The sequence below is a fragment of the Mesocricetus auratus genome, unplaced genomic scaffold, assembly GCF_017639785.1.
Source record: "Mesocricetus auratus isolate SY011 unplaced genomic scaffold, BCM_Maur_2.0 Super-Scaffold_2245, whole genome shotgun sequence".
Lineage (NCBI taxonomy): Eukaryota > Metazoa > Chordata > Mammalia > Rodentia > Cricetidae > Mesocricetus > Mesocricetus auratus.
The window spans coordinates 41,910,473-41,935,196 of NW_024429180.1; the positions used below are offsets into that span (position 1 = coordinate 41,910,473).

The window sequence follows — 24,724 nt, forward strand, 5'->3', positions numbered from 1 at the left end:
TGGATTCTGTAAGTACCTCGGTCTTCCTTCTATAAATATAATTCATGGGCTGGGAATGTAGCTCCGTGGTAGAGTGCTTGTCTAGGATACACAAAGCCCTGGGTTCATTCCCCAGCAATACAAAAACGTAACAGCATAAACACAATCCTAGTCCTTCATTTTAAAAAGGTGACTGTTTTTCAATACCGGGGAAATGACGTGTCTGACATAACAAGGTGGGCATACCTGAGCGCTCTTCCCATGGTCTCATAGTTCATGTCAGGTTTGTTTTTGTGCTTCCCCCAGAGTCTGGACACGGCTTTAGAGTCGACCAGTTTGAAAATGCCTTTTTCTCGCTGTGTCCATTTGATGTATTTAGGACAGGTAGCTTTGTCCTGAAGCAGAGCCAGTAAAAACTCCCAAAGGTAAATTGTGTTTCCTGAAACAAAATCAATTTACTTTAAAGGAACCCATTCCCCTTTAAAAGTACAAACCAACCAACCACTGGACTAGAAGTCTTACAAGGTCCATCTTTACCCACAAAGAAATATCACATCATCAGTTAGCTCAGGATTGATGAATATAGTCGCAGGATCTGGTAGAGACCTTACTAAATTCATACATAAATGATGTATGAATGGCAATCTTGTCAATTAGACTCATGATGGCCTAAGGGGAAACACAGACCTTTTCTGTCTGCTCTTTAAAAACAATCACATAGTAAAAACGTCAAAAGGATATTAAAATTTAAAAAGCTTTCAATAGTTCTTTTTATATCAGAACCAAAAGGTCAACCATGATAACATTCTTCAAATCAGAGCAAGACTTGTAAAAACACTAGCACTCCAACACACCATAGTAAGGACCTAGCTGAACTGCTACAAAACATTGCCGAATGCAGTAATGGATTATTTTGATGGCCAAATGAAAAAAAAACCTGAAATGAATTTCATAGGCTACTTTATTACCAGCCTCTTTACAGAAATTGATGACAGTATCCTATAATCACTGGGCAAAGTATGTTATACTTGACTCTATCAAGGGGAGTGATGAGCTGGGTTTGGGGATATGGTGGTGTGGCATCTTTAATCCTAGCATTTAGGAGATGGGAAAAACTATGGAGTTCAAGACCAGCCTGGATTAAAAGGTTTAACACACCCTACATAGTCATTTGGTACATGTGTGCCTCACTTACACACACACACACACACACACACACACACACACACACACACACACACACACGACAGGAAAGGAGTGTAAGGGAGAAGGGGGGAAAGAGAAGGCACTGGGCCTGTACAATAAAGAAATCTTAGGACTTACCCTTCCCATCTTTATTTTTCTTTTTCACAGATATATTTGGTGTATTTGCTGGGGAATCTGGTCGTGGGGGTTTTGTTTTTCTTCCTGAAATCAGAATAGCTCTGTATAAATATTTGCCCTCAAATTTGAATGAAGATGGTCAGATTTGCTATACTGATGATTACTGAAAATTTCAAGTTCCAAACTTTTATACATGAGACATACAAACTGGTCTCTCAAAATCTGTTTTGTTTTGTTTTGTTTTGCTTTTTGAGACAGAGTTTCTCTGGGTAGCTTTGGAGCATATCCTGGCACTCGCTCTATAGACCAGGCTGGCTGCAAACTCACAGAGATCCACCTGCCTCTGCCTCCCAAATGCTGGGATTAAAGGTGTGTGCCACCAGTACCTGGCTCAAAATGCTATCTAAAAGAAAAATAACTTCAGTAAAAAATGAACACTAAGCAGGTTAGATCACAAATAATTACTTATATGTGAAATTACACTTCAGGAAAAGAGACACAGTTCATCAGAGCCCTTGTCTAACATGCACAAACTCCCAGGTTAGAGTCCTACCCACCAGGGATGAGAGTGGGGATGGGAAAGAAACCAGAAATTACCATTTGGTTCACCTGTAAAAAGAAATGAAGTTAAATTTCAAATACTGCATTTCTCTTTGAGATTACCATACTAGTGCTCTCTCTTAAAAATTTCAAGACTATTATTAACACCAGAAAAATTTGAGCTTATAAATTATCCACAAAGCCGGGCATTGGTGGCACACACACACACACACACACACACACACACACACACACACACACACACACACTCAAGCATACACATTTGAACATAAATAAATGCAACAAAAGACAAGTAGTTGGAAAATCTCCTTTGAGTGAGACAGATCAACTATTTTAAGTAGCTAAGTTTTAGTAACCAATATGAAGAAATACCTCATTTTTTCTTACATATCTTAACTGGTGTAGAAACACCCTTTACTACAAAGTGTATTTGGATCCTCCACCAATACTAAGCAAGTTAGACACTCACCTTTCTTCCTCTTAGGCTGTTCTGGGGATGAGGCTCCTGGGGAATCTGCACTCATCTCTTGCACTTCCTGAGTTTCCATCACTTCAGGAATTCCATCTAATGTGACGGACACATGGGTGATTGGGGCAACAATGTCATCTTCAGAGGAACTAAATATATTATTATCTAATGGGAATGAAATCAATTATAGTCAGTTGTGTATTATAAACAAAATCATTTCTCTTCTCTATAAACTCTGCTTTTTATTGCCTTTGCCCTAAATCGAGGACACTGAAGCAGTCCAGGCTCGGCTTCCTATACAGTCTATCTTACCTCCCCTCCCTATGTCTACCTTCTGAAACTCAATTCCTATCTCACCATATTAGACCTCTAGATAAATGCTTTATTGTTTGAAAACAAGAAGGAAAAATTCACAGCAAAAGATACTTCCCTATAGTTTACTGAGGGAAAAGAATACAACACAAACTCCACGGCATTCCATTTAAAGTTTCACGATCTACACCAAACCTACCTTTCCAATCTCATCCCACTCACCATGAAGCTGACACTTCAACCACACATACAAAAAACATCCTTCTCTCAAAAGAAATTGTGGTTGACTCGATTCCTTCTAACTTGAATGCCTTTTCTGTCTTCTCTGTCTAATGGAGTGTAACTGTCATTTGTTAAACACTGTCTCCATAAAACTAGAGCACCACTGCCTCCAGAGCACTATGCTATCACTCCTTTGCTTTTGACCTTTACAGTTATTTACAGGCACGAATGGGTTCAAATTAAGCTGTAAGACAGAAGAAAGGAGTAACAGCTGTTTTCTTATTTATATCACACCATTGCCTAACAGACTGTTGTGCACATCACAACATTCAATAAATTACCTTGAAGTGACTTAGTAACTTTGGTTTTTTTCTTTCTTTTTTTTTTTTGTTTCTTTTTGTTTTGTTTTGTTTCTTGAGACAGTGTTTCTCTGTGTAGCTTTGGCTGTCCTGGAACTCATTTGTAGACCAGGCTAGGCTGGAACTCACAGAGATCCACCTGCCTTTGCCTCCAGACTGCTGGAATTAAAGGTGTGCACCACCATCACCTGGCATAACTATGCTTTTAAGTTTCACTTCCCCTTTGTCAGAAAGGGCCAAAGGAGAAATAGATTTAAAAATAGGTTAATAAACTGGCAATGAATTTTAAGCAACAAATGGTTAGGAAAAACTTCAGTAGGTTTTTGCCTATCCAGTACAATTTATACCTATATAAAATACTATATTGTACTAATCTGAGTTGAAAACCAACGAGAGGCTGGAAAGATGGCTCAGCAGTTAAGACTCTTGGTGTTCTTTTAGAAGACTGGGGTTCAGTTACTAACACCTACATCATGACTCATAGCCCTCTACTGCTCCAGTTCCAGGAGATTCAACACCCTCTTCTGGCCTCTGTCAACACTACACACTTGCATTATAGATGCATACTTTTCAGGCAAAACGCTGATGCACATACAGTTTTAAAAACAAAAAACAACAACAACAACAAAAACAGGTTAAGAGACTAGATTTTGTGAGTGTAATCAGGGCTCACTGCATGAAATTCCCAAATAACTAAAAAAAGTATTATGTTGGGGGTGGAGACAAGATTTTTGCATAATCTACTATTTCATAAGGGACAAATTACTTTTTATTCTAAAAAGCTCATTAAATTTTAAATCAGTTAAACATAACATTTTAACAAATGATCATCAGCACTCACTTATTCGCTTTTCATCCAGTATAGGGCCAGGAGAATCCATATTGAGGAGTGCCTCAGCAGCCTCAATGGTCTCAATTGTTTCATCTCCATTATGACAAGAAGCCTCAACTACAATAAAGCAAAAGTAGTATTAGCTCCAACGTATGTGCCACTCTGAAATTCACAGTCACAGTGCTCATCTTCTGAACCAGGATATACCACTTAATATTGAGCTTGTATGCATATAAACTATAGGATACAGAACATATGCCATAATATTGAATCTGAGGTGGGTGTGTATAAGGTCTCACCCTATCCTGGCTAGGTTTTTGGTTTGGTTTGGTTTGGTTGGAAGAAGAGGAACCTCAATTGAAAATATGTTCCCATCAGACAGGCCTGTAGACAAGTGTGTGTGGTATTTTCTTGGGTAAGGTAGTGCCACCCTTGAGTAGGTAGGTAGTCCTGGATGGTATAGGAAAGCAGGTGGAGGTGGGGGGTCTGGAGAGATGGCTTAGCGGTGAAGGGCATTTGTTGCTTTTGAAGAGTACTGGGATTTGTTTCCCGGCATTTGCATGGTAGTTCACAGCCACCTTTAACTCAAGCTCACAGCTTCAAACACAGTCAAAAAGTAGTTAATCTTTCATGCCCTCCCACCACCCCCAAATCTTTACTACCGACAAAGGTTCACTGTGAAGGAATTCAAGATCCCATTTTTATTCATTTGTTTGGTTGTTGATTTGTTATTTTTGTAATTTATATGTTTATATGTATATTCACTCATACTGCAGCATATATATGGAGGTCAGAGGACAAGCTGAAGGACATGGTTCTTTCTGAACACCATGCAGGTCCCTGGGATCAAACTCGGATCATAGGGAATCGGCATCAAGTGCCCCAGTGCTATTTTTTTTAATACCTTATATAGCCCACCCTGGCCTCAAACACGCTATGTAGCTGAGGCTGGTCTAGAACAGCTGATCCTTTTATCTCCACCTCCCAATTCTTGGGAATACAAATCTGGGTCTGCTACTCCATATTTTATCTCTAAGTATTGTATCACATATTTCTAAAAGATAAAGTGCCTAGCACAATGATTATCATCTCACATTTTAAAAAATTAACATTTAGCCAGGCTGTGGTGGTGTACACCTTAAATCCCGGCACTCAGGAGGCAGAGGCAGGTGGTTCTCTGTGACTTTGAGTGTCAGGACAGCTAGGACTGTTACACGGAGAAACCCTGTCTCAAAACACAAACAAAAAAATCCAGCAGTAACTTTTGTTAAGTTTTTTGTTTTTCTTATATTAAACATTTTATTCACTTTGTTACTTTAAAATAGTATTTTTATGTGTATGAGTGTTTTTCATATATGCATGTCTGGTGCCCTTAAGGGGTCAAAAGAAGGCATCAAATCCCCCAGTTATAAGCTTGAAGCCAGGTCCTCTGTAACAGCAGCCAATACTCTTGACCTCTAAGCCATTGTCCAGATAGCCACATGGTCATTCTTCCTTCCCATTCTAATTTAATTAGATCATGTGTTAATCTCTTAAATACACAAGCACACGCATCTAGACATACTCAGTTCTAATAATTCAATTATTCTTTCACTGTTATCACTTTGCTTTCAGAATCCTAACTCCCAAGTTTTAGTATTTGCTACCATGAGTTCCTGATGTAACAAGTTTTTATTGAATGCATGCTATGTGTTCAGTATTGTGGCCAATGCCAGAGTAGAGCTGAGAACCAGGCAGTTCCAACGCCACCAAAAAGCCACAGTTCTACCTATTACGTCTATTTCAAACCAATTTAAGAATCTAGATGTAAATCCTGGCTTCCAAGTAATTTCCTCAAATGTCCTTAACACTTTCTGAGCAAAATACATGAAAATAAGACTTATAAAAGTAGGGCTGGAGAGATGGCTCAGTACTTAAGAGCAGCTCTTACAGAGAACCCAAGTTCAACTACAGCACCCAGATCATGGCTTACAACTGGTTAATTCCAGTTCAAAGGGATCTGAACACCCTCTTCTGGTTTCCACAGGAACCAGACATGCTCATAGTGCACATGTATACACAGAGGCAAAATACTCATACAAATAAAATAAAAATAAATGCATATAATTAAAACCTGATGCATCATGGGATGGAGAATGCATAATAGAAAAAAACAATTTCATAACCTAATCTAGGAATTAAAATAAAGAATCACCCAAACTACACCCATCAGGAGCCTGCCCCTGCTTCCTTTAAACCCAATAAAAATGACTCTCAATGTTATCATGGGGACTCTGAATCTCACTGTCACTCTTGATAGCGTATGCCTCTATAATCTCTATCATTGTTCTGCTATGAATAGAGCTACCTTACTTCTTTTGCTAATCTATATAAGCCCTTATTTTCAAATCTTTGGATAAAAGACCAAGAACCTAGAAACACCTGGCCCAGACCCTGACCACCTGTAACAATCACACACACACACACACACACACACACACACACACCTGTAAGCGTGATGTCATCATCGTCGTCGTCTATGATTTCTTCTTCAGCAACATCCAGTGAGCTTTCAGTAATCATGTCATTAGGCTCTTCCACACAGGCTAGACCAGCATAACTATTGAGAATATCAGCGCCAGGAACATGTTCCACAATGACAGCAGGAAATATAGCAGGATCGCCAAGCTGCGAGTGATGGAAGGGGAGGCAAAGAGAGAAGTTCTGCTTTTGTTGGACACAATTCAAAAACATTTTACTCGCTTTTTCAAAAACCACTTGACATTCATTTGTAACTTACTTGTTTTCATTTTCTTAAATGGGAACAATCCCCAGGGCCAATGCAGGCTAGGCAAGAACTCAAACGCTGATCTACACCCAACCCTACAGGTTATAGCAATTTAGCCTCTATCTCATCTTAGTTGTTTAGTGGAGTAGCTTGAGTGTGTGCATATGTGTGTATCTGTGTCTGTCTTAGCTTTCAGGGACAGACTCTCTCTTTGTAGCTCATCTTAAACTCACTCTCCTAAACTCTGGGATTACAAGCACATACCATCATACCTGGCTCTACTACTTATATTTCAACAATCATTTTTGGTTTATAAGGACTATGAGCCTATAACTCCTAACCTTTAGTTAATCTTGTCTTCAAGAGACAGGGTCTTGTGTATCCCAGGCTGGCCTGCTGGCTAGTTACCAGAAGATAGTCTTGAACTCCTGCTGCTCCTGCCTCGTCTCCTAAGTGCTGCAATTATACACACGTGTGCCCCACTATGCCTAATTCTTCATCTGAATAGCCAGGTTTTCACTGGCAATTCTAAAAGTGCTTTTTAAAATGGCATTAGATGTAAAAACTAATAAAATAGGCTTTAAAATTATACCTAAGCATGAACCAGGAAGTGGAATACAATGAAATGTATAATTAAATCAATTCGTACTACAGTTTCTCTCACAGAAGAACACCTCGGGTCAGCACCTAGCACACTGTTACTTGGCAGGAAGCCTTGATTTGCACGACCTTTGACTCACATGAAAGCAATTAACTCTCATTTTCTATTACTGCCCTCTTTAAGGATGACTGTACTAAAGTTATGTACTTTCCTACTAATGTCTGTTTATAAAACTGCAGAGTTGTAGGACAGGTGTGGCGGCACATACCTTTAATCCCAGTACTCGGGGTTGGGAGGCAGAGGTTTTTTTTAATTGAATCTCCATGTGTTTCAGGCCAACCTGATCTACATACGGAGTTCCAGACCAGCCATAAATACAGAGTAAGACCCTGTCTCAAAAATAACAGCAAAACCAAAGGTGATTATGGAATTTCATAAGTGAAAAATCTAACCTCGTCTAGCTACATTATTTTGCCATTGAGAAAACTGTATCAAGAGGTTTTTTTTAATGCTTTATGGGTGGTTTGTCTGCATGTATGTCCTTTCTGTTTGCTTTGTTTCATTACATTACATATCCCACAGTAGTCTGGAACTCACTATGTAGCCCAGTGTCACCTTGAACTCATGGAACGCCTCTGCCTCAGGTTCCCAAGCACAGGGATAACAAGAATAAGCCACCATGCCCAACTTCCTTTAAATGTCTTATGTTGAAATAATTTCTAGCTTAAAAAATGCAAAACTATGTCAAAGAATTTTCATACAAACTTAACTCATATTCCTCTAATTCTAACACTTAAGTGTTTCTATTATTGTTATGTTTTTTTCTGATTTGTTTTAGAGTGGTAGTAGACTTCCTTTTTCTTTATGGGTAGTTTGTCTGCATGTATGTCTATGCACTACATGTGAACAGTGTGCCAGGGTCAAAAGCATTGCACTCCCTTACACTGAAGCACAGGAATTAGACAATTGTGAGCCACCATGTGGCTGCTGGGAATTAAACCCAGGTCCCCGGAAGAGCAGCCAGTGCTTTTAACTGCTGAGCCATGTTTCCAGCCTCTAGGATGCCTTTTTAACCTGAAATACTGTTGTATACCTTAAAATATATCATGTCAGGAACCCTCTAAATATTCATTTGTCCCAGTTCTGGGGATACTAACTTTGGCCACTTAGTTAAATGATATGTATCAAGTTTCTCCACTGTAAAGTTAATATTCCTCCTTAATATGATAAGTACTTTGCGAGAACATTCTGCTTTAAGTGGGAAAAGATTCCTGTTTATAGAAAATGACATCAGGTACTTCTGACATTTTCCTCAGGATACTACACTGGAATTATTTATGGCTTTGTTATATACTACACAGTGTTGATCTTTTAAAACAAGTGTGTTTACACAATTTCAGAGTGAAATCAGACATTACTTGTATCATAAAAACTTAATTACTGAAAGCTAATATATTCTTGGTGTTAAACAGATAGTATCTTTACCTTCAAGAATGTTATATAATGAAATTTGTAAGTGATGATCTTGAAGGACATTTGGTTTTAATTAAAAATGCATCTTCCTGTTTCAGAAAAGTTAGAAGTAACTGGCTTTTCAAACTGTAAAAGTAGTTTAGAAACTGAAACTAGGAGCTCAAGAATTTACATTGTGAAATACATAAACATACATAAGCAGTAAAAGAAAATATTTAATTTCCAAAGCAAATTATGAGCATTTGACTTTAAGGACATGTGTCTGTAAGTCAGAGAACAAGCTCAGGAGTTGGTTCTCTCCTTCCAAGTAAGTCCTAGTTCCAACTCAGCTCAGCAGGAAGAGTAGCAAGCGATTTTATTTTCTGAGCCACATCAAGGATCTCCCTTCCTTTTCTTGAGAGGTAAGCATTCTGCATGTAATACAACCTAGTATGAACACTGACCAGCTAAAACACTTCACCTTCTTTTGTGTCTTAGGAGCTCCACTTAAATCCAATTCAAAAGAGGTTGAATCCAGTGTTCAATGAATTTTCACCTAATTTCACTGTATTTTGTACAACCCAATGTACAAGGTAAGAACAGTTCATCACCCCAGACATTGACAGATAAAGAATTGCATTAAGAACATACTCAGGGTCAACCACTAAGTCCAAGACAGAGGCATATCAAATGTAGGACTCACTCAAATAAAACCAGAACATTCCTCCTTATACAAACTTACCTAATTGTGGCAATTTGGATAGAAACTGGCAAGAACATAAACATTACAAGAAATACCTTAACAATTTTATCTCAACCTACATAGCCCCTACATTTGGGTGTCAGCATGTGCTATATGTACAGGCTATAGGTGCCTTCCCCCTTTTTTGTACTTTATTTTTTGTTTGTTTTGTTTTGTTTTGTTTTTGAGACAGGATTTCTCTGGGTAACCGCCCTGATGTCCTGGAACTCTTCAGACCAGGCAGACCTCGAACTCCCAGAGATCCAACTGCCTATGCCTCCTGAGTGCTGGGATTAAGGGTGTGTGCACCATGGCCCAGCTTGTACCTATTTTTTAAATACAGAGTCTCTCATCTAGCCAGGAGCTCACAGATCCAGCGAGAGTCACTAACAGTGAGTTCAGGGCTCCTCCTATCTGTCTCCCCAGTGCTGGACTATAAGCATGCTTCAGTACACATGACTTTTCATATGACTGCTGGGACCTGAACTCAGTCCTCAGGCTTTTGCCAAATGAGCCACCTCTCCAACCCTCCTATATTTTAAATAAATAGATATTGCTACTATTCTTTTCCTTGTTGTAGACTACAAAACTATAGCTTGCCTGAAGAAGATAACTATTCTTTCCACTTTGTTCACAGATCTCAAGAACACTTGGTCACTATTTTCCACCACAGTGCTCTCCCTGGAGCAAATTACTATTATCAGTTTCCTTGCTCCCTGGCAGAAATAATCCATGTATATACCATATAGTTTGTTTTATACAATTATTTTTATTTTTTAAAGATTTATTTATTATGTATACACTGTTCTGTCTGCATGTATCCCTGTAGACCAGAAGAGAGCACAAGATCTCATTACAGATGGTCGTGAGCCACCATATGGTTACTAGGAATTGAATTCAAGACCTCTAGAAGACCAACTTGTGTTCTTAACCATGGAGCCATCTCTCCAGCCCCTACAATTATTTTTATATTTTATAATTTAAATTATATAAGTATAATTTTATATTTATAATTTTAACAATTTATTAAGAAAACTTTCAGTCCCAAGCATGATTTCCCTCTCATTGAGAGGGTCGTAAGTGCAACAGGAGAGCTATTGGTTATCACCAAGATACGTGTGCCCCTACTGCACCCTCAAGATTATCATGCCATGCTTGTTGTGGTGGTGGTCATAGGTGTTGGTTGCTTCCCTCCTTTGGTACCTTGTGATACCATGAAAGCTAGTCATCAGGGAGCAGGCATTCAGGTCAGTTCTAGCTCAGGAGCCTGTAATCTCAAGTGCATGTTTCCAGCAAAACCTTCCACCTCTGGAGGGCAACCAAGGTCAACAGTGATAGTCTGTAATGTTTTGGGGGTTTCTTGAACAGCCCTGACCAACAACTCAAAGAGCGTTTCTCATGCCTGATTTAGGGTTTTTGCTAAATAGTCTTTGGCTTTTGGAGGGAGAAATGTCAGCCTAGATGAAAAAACTTTCATTTAAACTGTAAAGGTATATTTATACAACAAAGACGTACATGCACAATAATCTTTTTTTGGCACAATAATCTTTAAGTAAATAATGCTATAATTCTTTATGACTGGTCCATCAATGATCTCTTCTTTTACTATACACGTGCAAAAAGGATGGGGAGGGAAGGGAGACAGGGAGCCAAGAGAGCATGAGGCCTCAAATCTCAAGAAAGAACTACAATCAACTAAGGAAGAGTGAAAGAAAGAGTCTTCCCCAGGAAAAACCCCTTAATTGATTATCCAATACCAAATGGTCAGCCCTGAAAACAATGCCCAAAGGTAACATTATACAGACTGAGCAGGTTGTATTTAGGAATGTGTGTGTGTGTATATATATATATATATATGTGTGTGTGTGTGTGTGTGTGTGTGTGTGTGTGTGTGTGTAACATATATGCATATAACACAATGAGAAAAGAAGCCATGCGTTTTAAAAAGAGCAAGGAAGGCCATATATGGGAGGGTTTAGAGGGAAGGGAAGGGAGAATGATGTGATTATATAATAATCTTCTGTTGTTGTTGTGTTGTTTTGTTTTGACACAGGATTTCCCTGTGTAGTCCTGAAACTCCCTCTGTGGACCAGGCTGACCTAGAACTCAGAGATCTGCCTGCCTCTGCCTCCTAAGTGCTAGGATTAAAAGTGTGTGCCACCACCATTCGGCTCACAGAACCCATTTTTATGGAAGAAGTCACAGGTATTTTACAAAAGACATGTACTTTACAAAGGAGTTTCATGTAGTTATGTCCTAAGTTTTGTTGTGATAACTGTCACGAGAAAACTTTTTTTTCTCAAGCTGTACTCTGTTTAAATATGTAAAAAAAAAAAATAGACTGCTTGAGTCAGACTGTAGGAGCTTGAACCATCGCTGGCTAACTGGATTTCCTTCTTGCCCAAGAGGTTCCTTACTCCACCTGCCCTGACATTTGCAGGGACCTCCCCACAATCAAAAGGCTAAGGCAGGAGGATCTGAAATGTGAGGTTTGCTTACACAATTCCAGGACAACTTGGGGGGGGGGAGGGAGGAAGAGAGGGAGGAAGGGAGGGAGGGAGGGAGGGAGAGAAAAAGAGAGAGAGAGAACTGAAACAGAAGAGGAAGAAATGAAGGAGGAGGAAGAAGAGGAGGAGGAGGGAGAGGAGGAGCAACAGAGAACAAGAAAGGGGAAAGGGGAAGTTAGGTATAAAGCTCAATGGTAGAGTGTACAGGCCCCAGCTTCAATGCACAGCAATATTAGGGAGAAAAAATCCAGACATAAAGAAAGGGAAGAAAAGATTTCCTTTTACCCAAAAGTTTGATTAAATATGAATACCTTTAATCTCAGCACTTGGGAGACAGAGGTAGGTGAGTCTATGAGATCTGAGAGTTCGAGGCCAGCCTGGTTTACATAGTGAACGGTTATGTGATTTAGAGGGCAGCGCCACACAGTAGAAACATAACAAAGAAAGTATGAATCATGAGACCTAGCGCTTTCTCCAACACTGACATGAGTGACTGTGCTATACAAAGGAAAGCAGAGATGAGAGAAAGATAAATACCACTGATTTAACCAACTGCAGACTAAAACATTTTTAATGTATATGGGCTAAGGAGACGGCTTGGTGGGTAACGCACTTGCTTCTCAAGCATGAAGACTGAAGTTCAGATCTCCAGCACTCCTGTAAGTGTCAGGTATGTGGGGCCCATCTCTAATTCCAGTGCAGGGAAGGCAATGACAGTAGACCCTTTGGCAAGCTGCCTAGCTGGACTACCTAAATAGGCAAGGTCTGGCCGGGCTCAACTGTCAAACCCTGCTTTGTTTGAAGAGCAATTGAAGAAAGTACTCAGTGTCAACCTTTGATACACATACACACACATTCACACACTCACATGTGCATACCCAGGCACAAATATAAACATACACATATACCACACACATGAAAAATAAATGGTACTTATAATGAACATTTGTTAAACATGTCACTATTCCCAAATAATCTGTTTCCATAAAATTTACAGTATAGCTGGAATTGGCATGTGAAGCAAGCTTGTTTTAATTTAAAGAAAAAATTACAGTACATGATGTATAATTAATCTAAAAATGAATATAAGGATATAGGAGTGTGTATATGCATTTTAAGTAAATACAGTTTCACATGAGACACTTGTAAGCTTATGCCTACCCAGAATCCTGGAACCTGTCCTCTTCAGATATACGTTGCAACTATACTATACCATGCCACATAGCTGACAAGTAACCAAACCCTAACTTGAACTGACTCCAGGGTCTATATTATTTATCTGTATCCTACTTAGTTTCAAAATGGTGGTTTTATTAAACCAAATACCTATCTTCTTGGCTCTGTTTAGAAACACGATGTGTAAACAGGGATTTAGAGTGGTGATGTGGCTTTAACATTATCCTCACTAGAGTTTTGTTTCTGGCATTGTTACTTTCTTGGGATCCCTCCTGATTTATACATATAGTATCCTCTTGCTTAGGAAAACCTGACTCATTAAAATCATGAGCACAATAATCCCTAACAACAATCTATATAAACATTTGTCTTTATACCCACAGATAAATGTAGTCTTCACCCCCCACCAAGAGACAGAGACCACAACAGAAAACCATAACCAATCAAAATGCAGAGTTGTGGAGCTCAGTCCCAATGGATATCTCTACAAAACACTCCTGCTCAGGGAACATTATGGAAGAAAGGGCAGAAAAAATGTAAGAGCCAGATGATCAGGCAGTTGGTTGTGGTGCTTCATCTCCTCACAATGTCATAAGCGACATCCATAAGGTCTCACCAACATGACTGCCCAAACATAAGCTAAACAAGGACAACACCAACTGACATGCCAGAGCGAATGGTGGAGAACCCTACACAAGAACTATAGACAACTGAGGCAATCTAGAAGTGGGAGAGGTGCTCTTCCCTAGTGCCAAACGGTCAGCCCTGAAAACATCCAAACAACTTATATAGACTTAGCAGGTTGTATATGCATACGTATAAACGTATATGCATGCAGTAACAAGTAGTGAAAAAATAAAGACCATGAATTTGAAGGAGAGTCAGGGTGGGCAGATGAAAGGGTTTAGAGGGAGGAAAGGGAAGGAAGAAATGTTGAAATTATAATTTAATCTCAAAAATTAAATTTAAAATGATAAGCCTACTTCAAGGTTGTTCACTTCCCAAGACTTCAGGATACTATCAATTCACATAAAATAAACAATTCACACACTCATAAGAATACAAAGGACTGGAGAGATGGCTCAGTGATTAAGAGAGCTGGCTGCTTTTCCAGGGCATCTAAGTTTGATTCCCAGCACCCACATGGCAGTTTACAGCTATCTATAACTCCAGTCCTAGAGATCCACTGCCCATTTGGGCCTTCATGACAGGCACACACGTACTGTTATACTATACTGACATGCACAGGCAACACACACACACACACACACACACACACACACACACACACACACACACACACACATAAAATCTAAATACATTCTAAAAAATAGGACAGAAGTAAGAAGCCTGAAACTATGGAACACATCTCAGGTGACTGCAAGGTGTTGGCCTCTATTACCATAAATGGAAGGAAAATGCACATTCCAAGAACTCCAGCTGAGGATCTGAACTCCAGATAAACTGCCTTTTATCTGGATTGACTAGCAACTGAGTAAAGTGTGAGTCATCAAGAGTCCAACCCTTCAAAACCACACATTGTAAAATTCCTCACAGCATGGTGAGCCCTGCACACTACAGAAGCAGAGATGGGATTGATGAAAGTTCAAGTTTCAAGGCTAGCAGGACCATGAAGGGAAGGAAGACGGTGTGAACAAATCTCACACGTAGAGCTGTCTAAGCTTTAGATTTTTTTTTAAACTTTTGAGTGATATTTTCACTATCTCATTTTAAATAAAAAATCTCATCAAAAATTCAAAATGACATTACTGTCTTCCTTAAGCATTCATGATCATTGTTTATGCTAGAAAAAGAATCGTACAATTGTGTTCAAGAAACAAACCAAGTGTGCACTTATTTACTGCACAAACATGCTTTTTTTCTAGTCTAAATTCCAAAGGAAAAGTCCTCATGCCTATTTTCAACACTGTGTAGCCTTGATCTAATCTCTTGTGACTTTGGCTCCCTGCTCTGATATTAACTATAGATGATCTTTCTTTGTAATAGCAAGTTAAGTTGAAATCAAGCTGCCATAAGCTTTAGATTTTTAAAGTAAATAAAAACTTGTGACTTGAATCCATCTGTTTGGACTGCTTCAATAAGTACCAACACCCAAGTGCCTTCAATAACAGAGGTGTATTCTCCTGGCTCAGAGCATTGTGTCAAAGTGGGGGAGTTGGTATACAGCTGGCTCCTTCTGCAGACCACTCAATTCTCCGTGAGTTGTATCGACTGTCTCTCCCCATGTGTGTCTGAGTCTGAGCTTCCCTCCTCCAAGGAGTCACCCTATAGTAGGGGCTCGATCCATTCATCCTAATCACATCTGCAGTGATACGGGTTAGAATTAAAGATGAAGAGGGTAAGCTAGACAAATCCCACCCCTGATAGGACTCAGTTTAAATTAACTCTGAGTCTACTGTTTGGACACTGGTTCCCTTTATCCCAACACCAAAAGTTAAATGAAAATAATAAGGACATATATAAATGTATGCTGGTTTTAAATTAAGAGTAGCCTTTATTCTTTATATTTGAACTCCTGTTATTTTTTTTCTACATTGTTTAAACCTAACTCCTTTCCAAGACTGATTTAAGAAAAGAGCTTCAAAGGGTTGGAGCAGTGAGCACAGCCACATGCCCCTGCAGTCCCAGACACCGGGACACTGAGGCAGAGGATCACTTGACCACAGCAGTTTGAGGTCAACCTATGCAGCTCCACCACACCAACTCAAAAAATAAATTAAGATTTAAAAAGTTAATTATAACATTATGAGACTACTAACTACTAAAGAAAACCTGCAGTTTCTTTTATAAAATTTCTACTTTTATTATTTATTACTTCGTCATTGTGTTGGGATCCAACCCAGGACTTTCAGCATGCAGGTAAATGTTATACCTCAGCTACAACCCTAGTCCTGATGTTTCCTTAAAGAAATAAAGTGACAGTATCTCTTGGGCACTGTTCTGTTGCTGTAAAGACATACCATGACCGAGGCAACCCATAAAGAAAGCATTTAACTGGGGGCTTGTTTAGTCCATTTCCATCATGGTGGGAGCACAGCAGGACTCATGGCACTGGAAACTGAGCTGATCCACAGGAGGGGGTGGGGGCTGACAGCGCTTTTGAAACCCCAAAGTCCACCCAGAGACAAACTTCCTCCATCAAGGCCATACCTACTCCAACAAGGCCACACTTCCTAATCCTTCTAATCCTTCTCAAAACACTCTGATTAATCAAGGGCATCTTATCTCTGTGACAAGTTTTAGGCTAGCCTGTGCTATATGAGTCCCTTTCTCAAGCAAAAAAAAAAAAAAAAAAAAAAGTGATTACTCTCCAAACATGTGTAAAAGCTTTCCTCATTTAAACAACTAAATTAATCATCTTTTCTACACTCTTGAAACCAGCCATATCCTTGGAAATCTAAAGATAACACTCAGAGCATCCCATACGCTAAGTGGATACTGCATCTGAGAGTTAGCAGATACTGAGTCATATCCCAGCTCTAAGATTGATTTGAGGAGGAGGATTTCACTAAATTCTCATGTTACTCAACCTTGTCTCTACATCAGGAAACATTTTAAAACAGCAAATAAGTACCAGATAATTCAGAGTATCTGGGGATATGGCCAGGGCCTATAAATAAATTTCCCCCAGTGGGTCCAATTTGCACTCAGGGTCTAGAAACACTAATAGAAAGGATTACTCAAAACTGCACTGTCTAAATTGGGTCAACTCTTTCATTCATAAAATCTCTGAATGCTAGAAATCTAAACAGATCCCTCACAGGGTCTTTTGCTACTTGGCATTTGTAAATGATTTTCACTTTGTTTGTGGAACACAACAAAATAAACTGCAGACCCTGGGGACTGGAGAATAAAAATTTCCTGGAATCAAAACTCCTATCAAATCAGTTTTGAAGCATCTGTTTTCTAAAGGCCAATTTCACTCTAGTGAGTAAAACGGAGTTTCATAGGTTTTCCAAGTTTACTGGAAGTCTTAAGAGCTGGGGGCGGTGGGGGGAACATATTACTTGCAGGTAAATCCTAGAGGGTATGCTGAAAGCCAATTTTCAGCCAACATTTTAGCAGCAATAATAAAAATCAAACCATGGACAGTTCCTCAAATTTCCACACTGTCCCCTATAGTTTCCATTGGTTGTGGCCATCATGTATGTTATAGGCCAGTATTATCAACTAAAAGGAGAAGTGAAGGAACCGGTGGAAACAGCATGGTATGTGCTTCTGCTAATAAATTTCTTTATTCCCCTCACTAGAGCAGGCCCTGCAGTCCTGGATGGCAACTTAAAAACTACAGAATAATACTTCAGTGCTGTTAGGCAAGTTTAAGTTTTCAATAGGCTTTCAGACATTTAAAAAAAAAATACAAGAGCACTCACATAGCTTGTTTGCCAAGTTTCCCTAACAGCAGCTCTCAATCTGTTCCACGGCGATTGTGAAACATCCTGTCACAGCCCTCTAGAAAACAGCGCACAGACAAAGAGCAAACCATTTTGCTCAAACAAAAAGCAGGGGAAAAGTCTTTTCTAGATTCCCTCAATGCAGATACATCTTTTAAATAACAAGTACAAGACAAGCATACTTCAAAGTAGTCCATATGTGTTCATACCAAGACAGAGAAGAGACATACACTGCACACACACCCCAACCAGGCTGGTGCCTCATTCCTCCCATCATCTTCAAAAACTCCTTTACTCTAGTAAGACGTCTCCAGTAAACATACAAGCATACCCTTACACTCATGAAAATAAATCTTTAAGATAAATTCCTGAACCCTGCTTTCCAACCAGACTGGTGGGGGGGGCAAGCCCAAGCTTTCAACCTTTGAAGGCACCACTCTAAAGACCTCTAATTTATTCTTGAAATGACTTCCTTCACCTATGAAAAAAAAAGTGCTTAGCATTTCATCCTGTCACAACAAGCTCTTACAGTATTTTGCCATGCGCCAATTGTGCTATATACATGTATGTAACAGGATGGTACATCAGTAAACACTTCATCTCTAACTGGGTATTTGAACACACTTGAACAAAAAACAGTTTTTCCAAGTATGTTCAAATTATCCAGGTTCTCTAAGTTTCTTTTCTGGGTCTATTTAAAAAGAACAAAAAGCAAGACTATCTTTTAAAATTATTATAGGAATTTTAAAAATGGAGCTAAATAACTTTTTATATACTGCAGGGTATATAATATATAACCAAGAAAAAATATACTGGTGAAATCATTTAATATTTTACCATAAGAGAAACAGGAAATTTCTTTGGTTTCTGTTTTCCTTTTGTTACTTTTTGGGAATTAGGGGCTGGACCTCTTGTATGTTAGGCAAGCGCTCTACCACTGATCCTCATGCCTGGACCTCCCAAATTCTAGAATCACAGTCATACACTGTTGAAATAAACAATCCCCAAAACTGGCTTAGGACCAGCGAGATGGCTCCCTGGGTTAAAGTCCCTGCCACCAAATCTGACAACCTGAGTTTGATCTTCAGGACCCATATAGTGAAAAGAGAGAACTAATTTCTATAAAACCAATTTCTGACCTCCATAACTGCACCATGATGCATACACTGGGTGGGTGGGTGGACGGACAGACAGACAGACAGACAAATTGGCTTGTACAATTTTTATCTGAATGGGACGGCCTATATAGGTAGACTTAAAGAATGAATATAAATCTGAATTGGAATCCAAGTATATATTAAGCATAATGTTGAAGAGCAGTGGGTTACAAAATCTATTACAGGTGAACAATTCTTGGTCTTTTAGTTATGCAGTAGCAGGCAGTGTCAAAATGCTACACTACAGAAAACGAAGAGGCTGAGCCATCTCTGCAGCCCTCTAGTCTCCATCTTTGAAAGCAGTTTTAAAATGATGCTCCTAACACAGTCACGGCGAAAGCAGCTGCCACGTTAAGGACTTTGGATGGCTTACACTGCTGAAGCTCCACAGCACTATGGCATATCGCCACCACTTACTAGTCAATCTGTCCAGAAGATGCAGATGTAAGGTCTAAACCCAGATACTTTGCTCAGTCAGCAAGCTTGGCCACCACCACAGAGTACAAGTATAGACTCCTCAGATGAACTACCACTGTAATCAGTTTCATCTCAGTTAAAGCTTGGGTTTAAAAATGTGTAGATGGCTGTCTTCATCCTGAACCATGTATTTAGAATCACGATAAGCCAAGTTCATTTTACACCTGCTGGTTCTAGTAACTGGGTCCTCTTCTGAAGATACTTGACTTTTCACAGCATCAAAACCCAAAGGTCTAAGCAGCATCTGAAATTCCATTGTAAATCCCTGTGAGGTTGTTTCTAACCTTACTGATTTTTCTTTTTTCTTTTAATTATTTTCCATTTATTTCATTTTGGTATATTTTGCTTTGTTTTTTTAAATTATTTCTTTTATAATTGCATCATTTCCCCTTTCCCTTGCCTCCCTTCAAACCCTCCCATATATCTTCCTTGCTATCTGAAAAACACGCATACAAGTAACATACAGAGATTAAGGAGGAGGTATTTGGGAAACTATATACCTGTATGTGGTGTTTTGAATGAGAATGGCCCCATAGGTTCACAGATTTTAATGGTGGCCACCAGATAGTGGTACTATTTGAAATGATTAGGAGGTGTGGTCTTGTTGTAGAAATGTGTCACTGAAGGTGAGCTTTGAAATTTTCAAAAGCCCAAGGCAGGCCGGGTGGCTTTCTCTTCCTGCTGCCTGCCAATCTGGGTGTAGAACCCTCAGTCACTTCTCCAGCACCATGACTGTCGCCACCACATTGCCCACCATGGTGATAATGGTTTAACTCCTGAAATGGTAAGCCAGCCCTCAAGTAAATGCTTTCTTTTGTAAGAGTTTCCGTGGTATCTTTTCACAGCAATAAAACAGTGACTAATACACACATGTGCACATAACAACAAGTAACGGAAAACAGAGGCCAAGAATTTGAAAGAGAGAAAAGTTTTTCTTTTTTTAGTCAGTGTAAATTGTGATTTGGCCACATACCCCCAAAAGTAAGGCTCTATCATCTTAAGATCTTTGCTGCTGTTTTTTTGGTAAGTGCTGTTGATGTTTGTAGTGTGATACATGCTACAACATAGATGAGAACATTTAAAGGCTGGAGCTATACCCCTAGGTTTAATTTCCAAAACAGGAGAGAGAAAGAGAAGGGGGAGGGATCAAACCATAAGAAAATGTATGATTCCATTTATATAAAATGTCCACAATAATCAAATATACAAAGAAAACAAGTGAATGAATTCCAAGACTGAAGGTGGGTCGAAATAGTACTCTACCTTTTAAAGTGGGGATTATCTTATCATATATCAAGTCTATAAAGTGAGGGAAAACAATATGAGGGAGCTGGGGAGATGGCTCAGTGTTAAGAGTGCTGGTTGTTCTTCAGGAGGACTCAGGTTCAATTCTCAGCACCTACATGACAGCTCACAACTGTCTGTAACTCCAGTTCCAGGGGATCTGACACCCTCATACAGACATACATGCAGGCAAAAACACCAATGCACATAAAATAAAAATTTAAAAAGAAAACAATATGATATTGTCACAATATAAAAACATTTCAATTAAACAATACATTAGAAAGTTCAAAATTTATGACTGTAGTTTAGGCAATTCAATATATGAACAAGGGTGGCAGTTTTAAAATGGAAAAACATTTTATAACAGTCAATGACAATAGAGGGTCAAATCTACCACTGGAGAAGAGAGAGTTATCAGATCACTGTAACACCCCCATGTAAAAATGGGCTTCAGCAGAGGAAAACACCCACAGCTAAACACTGAACTGGACCCCTGGAGCCCAGTGACAGAGAGAGAGGGAGTGATGAACAAATGGGCAAAGAATGGGCTGGCAAAACCAGCAGAGATAGCTGACCTGAACAACGGGGAGCTCTTGGACCCCAGATCGACAGCTGGGGACTGATCCGGACCCCCTGAGTGTGAGAGTCAGTGAGGAGGCCTGGGCAACCTATGGGGCCCTGGGCAGTGGATCAGTGTTTATCCCTGGCATACAAATGGACTTCATGTGTCTATAACACAAGGAGGGATGCTCTCTCAGCCTGGACTCTTGGGGGAGGGCCTGGACCCTGCCCTGAGTGAAATGACAGACTCTAGATATCCCCTATGGGAAGGGAGTAGGGATAGGGTGGGAGGCTGGGGGGGTTGGGGGGGTGCAGGAGGAGGGGAGGGAGAGGGAACTAGGATTGACATGTGGAGCAAGCTCTTTTCTAAAAAATGTAATAAATAATAATAATAAAGAATACAATTCTGTACCAGACCCTAAAAAAAAAAGGGGCTTCAGATGAGTCGAAGAACTAAAGTTGTAAAACATACTTGAAGAAAAAACCTTAATAATGTTTGTGTTAAAAAAAAAAGCTTTCTTAAGAGGAAGCAAAGAAAAAATAAGCCCAAAATTGATAATATTAATTTACAGTACTGATAAATTTTAACTCACTGAGTCGAGGCAGATCTCAGTGAGTTTGAACCAGCCTGATCAATAAAGCGAGTTCCAGGACAGTCAGGGCTGTCACACAGAAACATCCCAGAGATAAAGAGAGAGGGAGGGAGGGAGAGAGAGGGAGAGAGAGAGACAGAAGAAAAAATCGTATTTCAAAAGTAATGAATAAGCCAGGCGTTGGTGGCACATGTCTTTAATCCCAGCACTCGGGAGGCAGAGGCAGGTGGTTCTCTGTGAGTTCAAGGCCAGCCTCATCTACAGAGCAAGTTCCAGGACAGCCCCAAAACAATACAGAGAAACCTTGTCTTGAAAAACCAAAAAAAAAGAATAAAAATGAATACAAAACCGAACAAGGAGACAGAGCCACAGTTTAAAAAATTTCATAAAAGGAGCAACGAGCTCAACCCCAACTAGAGCAGCCAGAAGTACACATTACTGAAAGTCAAACTGCATGGGCTCAAGTTGTGGCTCTTCTAATTACTAGTGATACTGTTTGGAGCCAAGTCCTTAATTATTTTATGTTTCAATTTCCTCACCACAAAATAAGGTTGCTGGCATTTATTTCATAGGTTAATATATAACGTCTTTAAGTATAACGAGAAAAGGGTGGAAGAAAAGAAATGAGAAAGGAGAGAGGAGAGAGGAAGAAAAGACACTAGGTGTAGTGGCTCAGGCCTGCAACCCCAGCATTCAGCAGACAGGAGCTGAAAACCAGGAATTCGAAGCTATCTTCACCTGTATGAGACCGTGTCTCAAAGTCCTAGAAAGTGAGCCAGGCATGATGGCAAACACCTTTAATCCCAGCACCTGGGAGGCAGAGGTAGGCGGATCTCTGAATTTGAGGTCAGCCTTGGAGTTCTAGGCAAGCCAGGGTGACATTGTAAGGCCTTTTCTCAAAAAATGAACAATTGCTGGAGTCGGTAACACGTGCCTTTAGCCCCAGCGCTTGGAAAGCAGTTATCTGTGAATTTGAGGCCAGCCTGGTTTTCATAAAGAGTTATAGGCCAGCCAGAACTACATAGTGACACCCTGTCTCAGAAAAACAAAACACAAACAAAAGAAATGAGTGAACTAAATAATAAATAACAGGGCGAGGCAGGGGTGTTAAGCCACCAATATCCTTCCCAAAGACATAAAACAAAACCTCAGATAAATTAAGTACATCCAGCACAGTAAACATACAAGCATTACTGTGCAGTGCACCTCTAAGTCCACTTATACACAACAAGGACATGGTGTATGAAGTAAAATGTACTCCTGGTGGTCAAGGGTGTGAGAACCATGTACTAGATAGAGCATGACAGTAAGCGCCTCAGTGCTCGGTCCTCTGGAGCCACACCCTCTACGCCACATCAAACCTCAACACAGCAAGCCCAGGACCTATCACGAGACCTTTTCTCCATGAAGAAGCCACAGTCACTGACGCACACTATTTTTCAAACTTTAGTATGTACACAAACATCCTGTCTCAAGACAATTCGAAAACACTTTCTCCTCTGAAAATCTCCCTGCCATTGTCTCTAGATTAAATTCCTATCGACATTAATACGATTTTAGTTGTGACCTTTTTTCCCCTCAGTTGAATCTCATCTTGATCTTAAGGCTACTTAATTCAAATTCTCACCTTTTGTAGGTATATTTATAAATTTGTATTATATCACTTCCGTACATAATATAAACAGCTAAGAAACTGCAATGTCCTACCAAAACTAAGAATCAATTCTATTACTTGTAGTACTATGTTTCTAGAATAAAAACAGACACTAAAATTGGTCTACTTAAAGTTTTGGAACCAGGCTTATTCCAGCCTATAAATCAACCTTATTGAGCACACTTTAAACCCACTGCTTCTCAAAAAATTCTAGCAAACTAACTCTGTTCAACACATTAATTCCCACACCACCTCTCACATCCTTGCCTGTTTTAGATTAAGTAAATCAGGAAGTTCCAAGAGATTCTGCTCTAGTCTTTCCAGACTGCAGGAGGATCAGAGGATCGAAGTTCAGTTTAATTCTTCATCTCAGTATCTCTAAAGATATGAATTCATATAAAGGTAACAAATGACACATGGTATATTCCACATATATGTATGTATTTCACACATATATATTCCATGAACAGTGACTTCGAAAGTCTTGGTTCAATTCCCCTACATATGACAAATTCAGGTCTAGAAGAGTTAGGGAAGCAACTTCCTCAGGGTCATATTCTTTGGACTGAGAAATGGGATTGTGGGATGACCAAATTGCTTAATCTCCTTGAAAAAAATAGCCCATAATTAGAAGATTAATTGTAGACATTGGTATGTTCTCTAGAACTTTTTTAAGTAATCCAAAATATTACTTGGGGTAGTTACTATCGGTCTCACTTTAGAAAAACAAGATGAACCACAAATATTATCTTCTTGTTACCACATCAAAACTAAGGGCAGCTTTTAAATACAGTGAATTAACTGGTACTTAAAACTATGAAATGGCATTACTGCCAAATATTTAATTTCTAAATTTTTATTTTAGTACATTTTCCTACTATCAAAGTAAATAGGACCCTGATACTAATGAAAACTCTTAAGAGATATATATGCTAACACATTTTCTCTGGCTCACCTGCTGCTCGTCCTCCATGACGCTGCTTGCAAATTCAAACACCAGGTCGCTCTGTTGGACGACAGCAGCCATAGTAAAGCATCCCCTTAGATCCACATGAGAGAGTCCCAGCCAGGTTCAAGTCTGGAGCAGTGGGCTGCAGACAGCTTGGTAAAGTCCCTCAGGCAAGTCTGTGCAGTTCCTGCAGACCCAGGCGCTCTTCAGAGAAAGGACTGCTGCAGATTTTCTTGGTTCGTTGACATTCTAGCAGAACCGCACTTTTTCTGAAATAATTCTCCTGGTCTTCTTGGCCCTGAAAAACAAAAGCTTACATTAGTGGTGAA

At 39.5% G+C, this 24,724-nt stretch overlaps 1 protein-coding gene across 5 annotated transcripts in view; it reads right to left on the reverse strand.

The window, feature by feature from the left end:
- The window catches only part of Elf1 (E74 like ETS transcription factor 1), a 90,418-nt gene that overhangs the window by 9,310 nt on the left and 56,384 nt on the right, over positions 1–24,724 (reverse strand). For 3 of the 5 annotated variants that reach the window (XM_013114056.3, XM_013114055.3, XM_013114057.3), the window contains exons 2-7: positions 24,402–24,693; positions 6,544–6,724; positions 4,067–4,174; positions 2,333–2,497; positions 1,303–1,386; positions 226–418 (exon numbers count right to left, since the gene is read on the reverse strand). In XM_013114056.3, coding sequence (XP_012969510.1) covers positions 226–418; positions 1,303–1,386; positions 2,333–2,497; positions 4,067–4,174; positions 6,544–6,724; positions 24,402–24,473 — 803 coding nt within the window. In that variant the 5' untranslated portion in view covers positions 24,474–24,693. The remainder of the gene's footprint in view (positions 1–225; positions 419–1,302; positions 1,387–2,332; positions 2,498–4,066; positions 4,175–6,543; positions 6,725–24,401; positions 24,694–24,724) is intronic. The other 2 variants (XM_040755904.1, XM_021227664.2) reach the window with 2 other exon arrangements.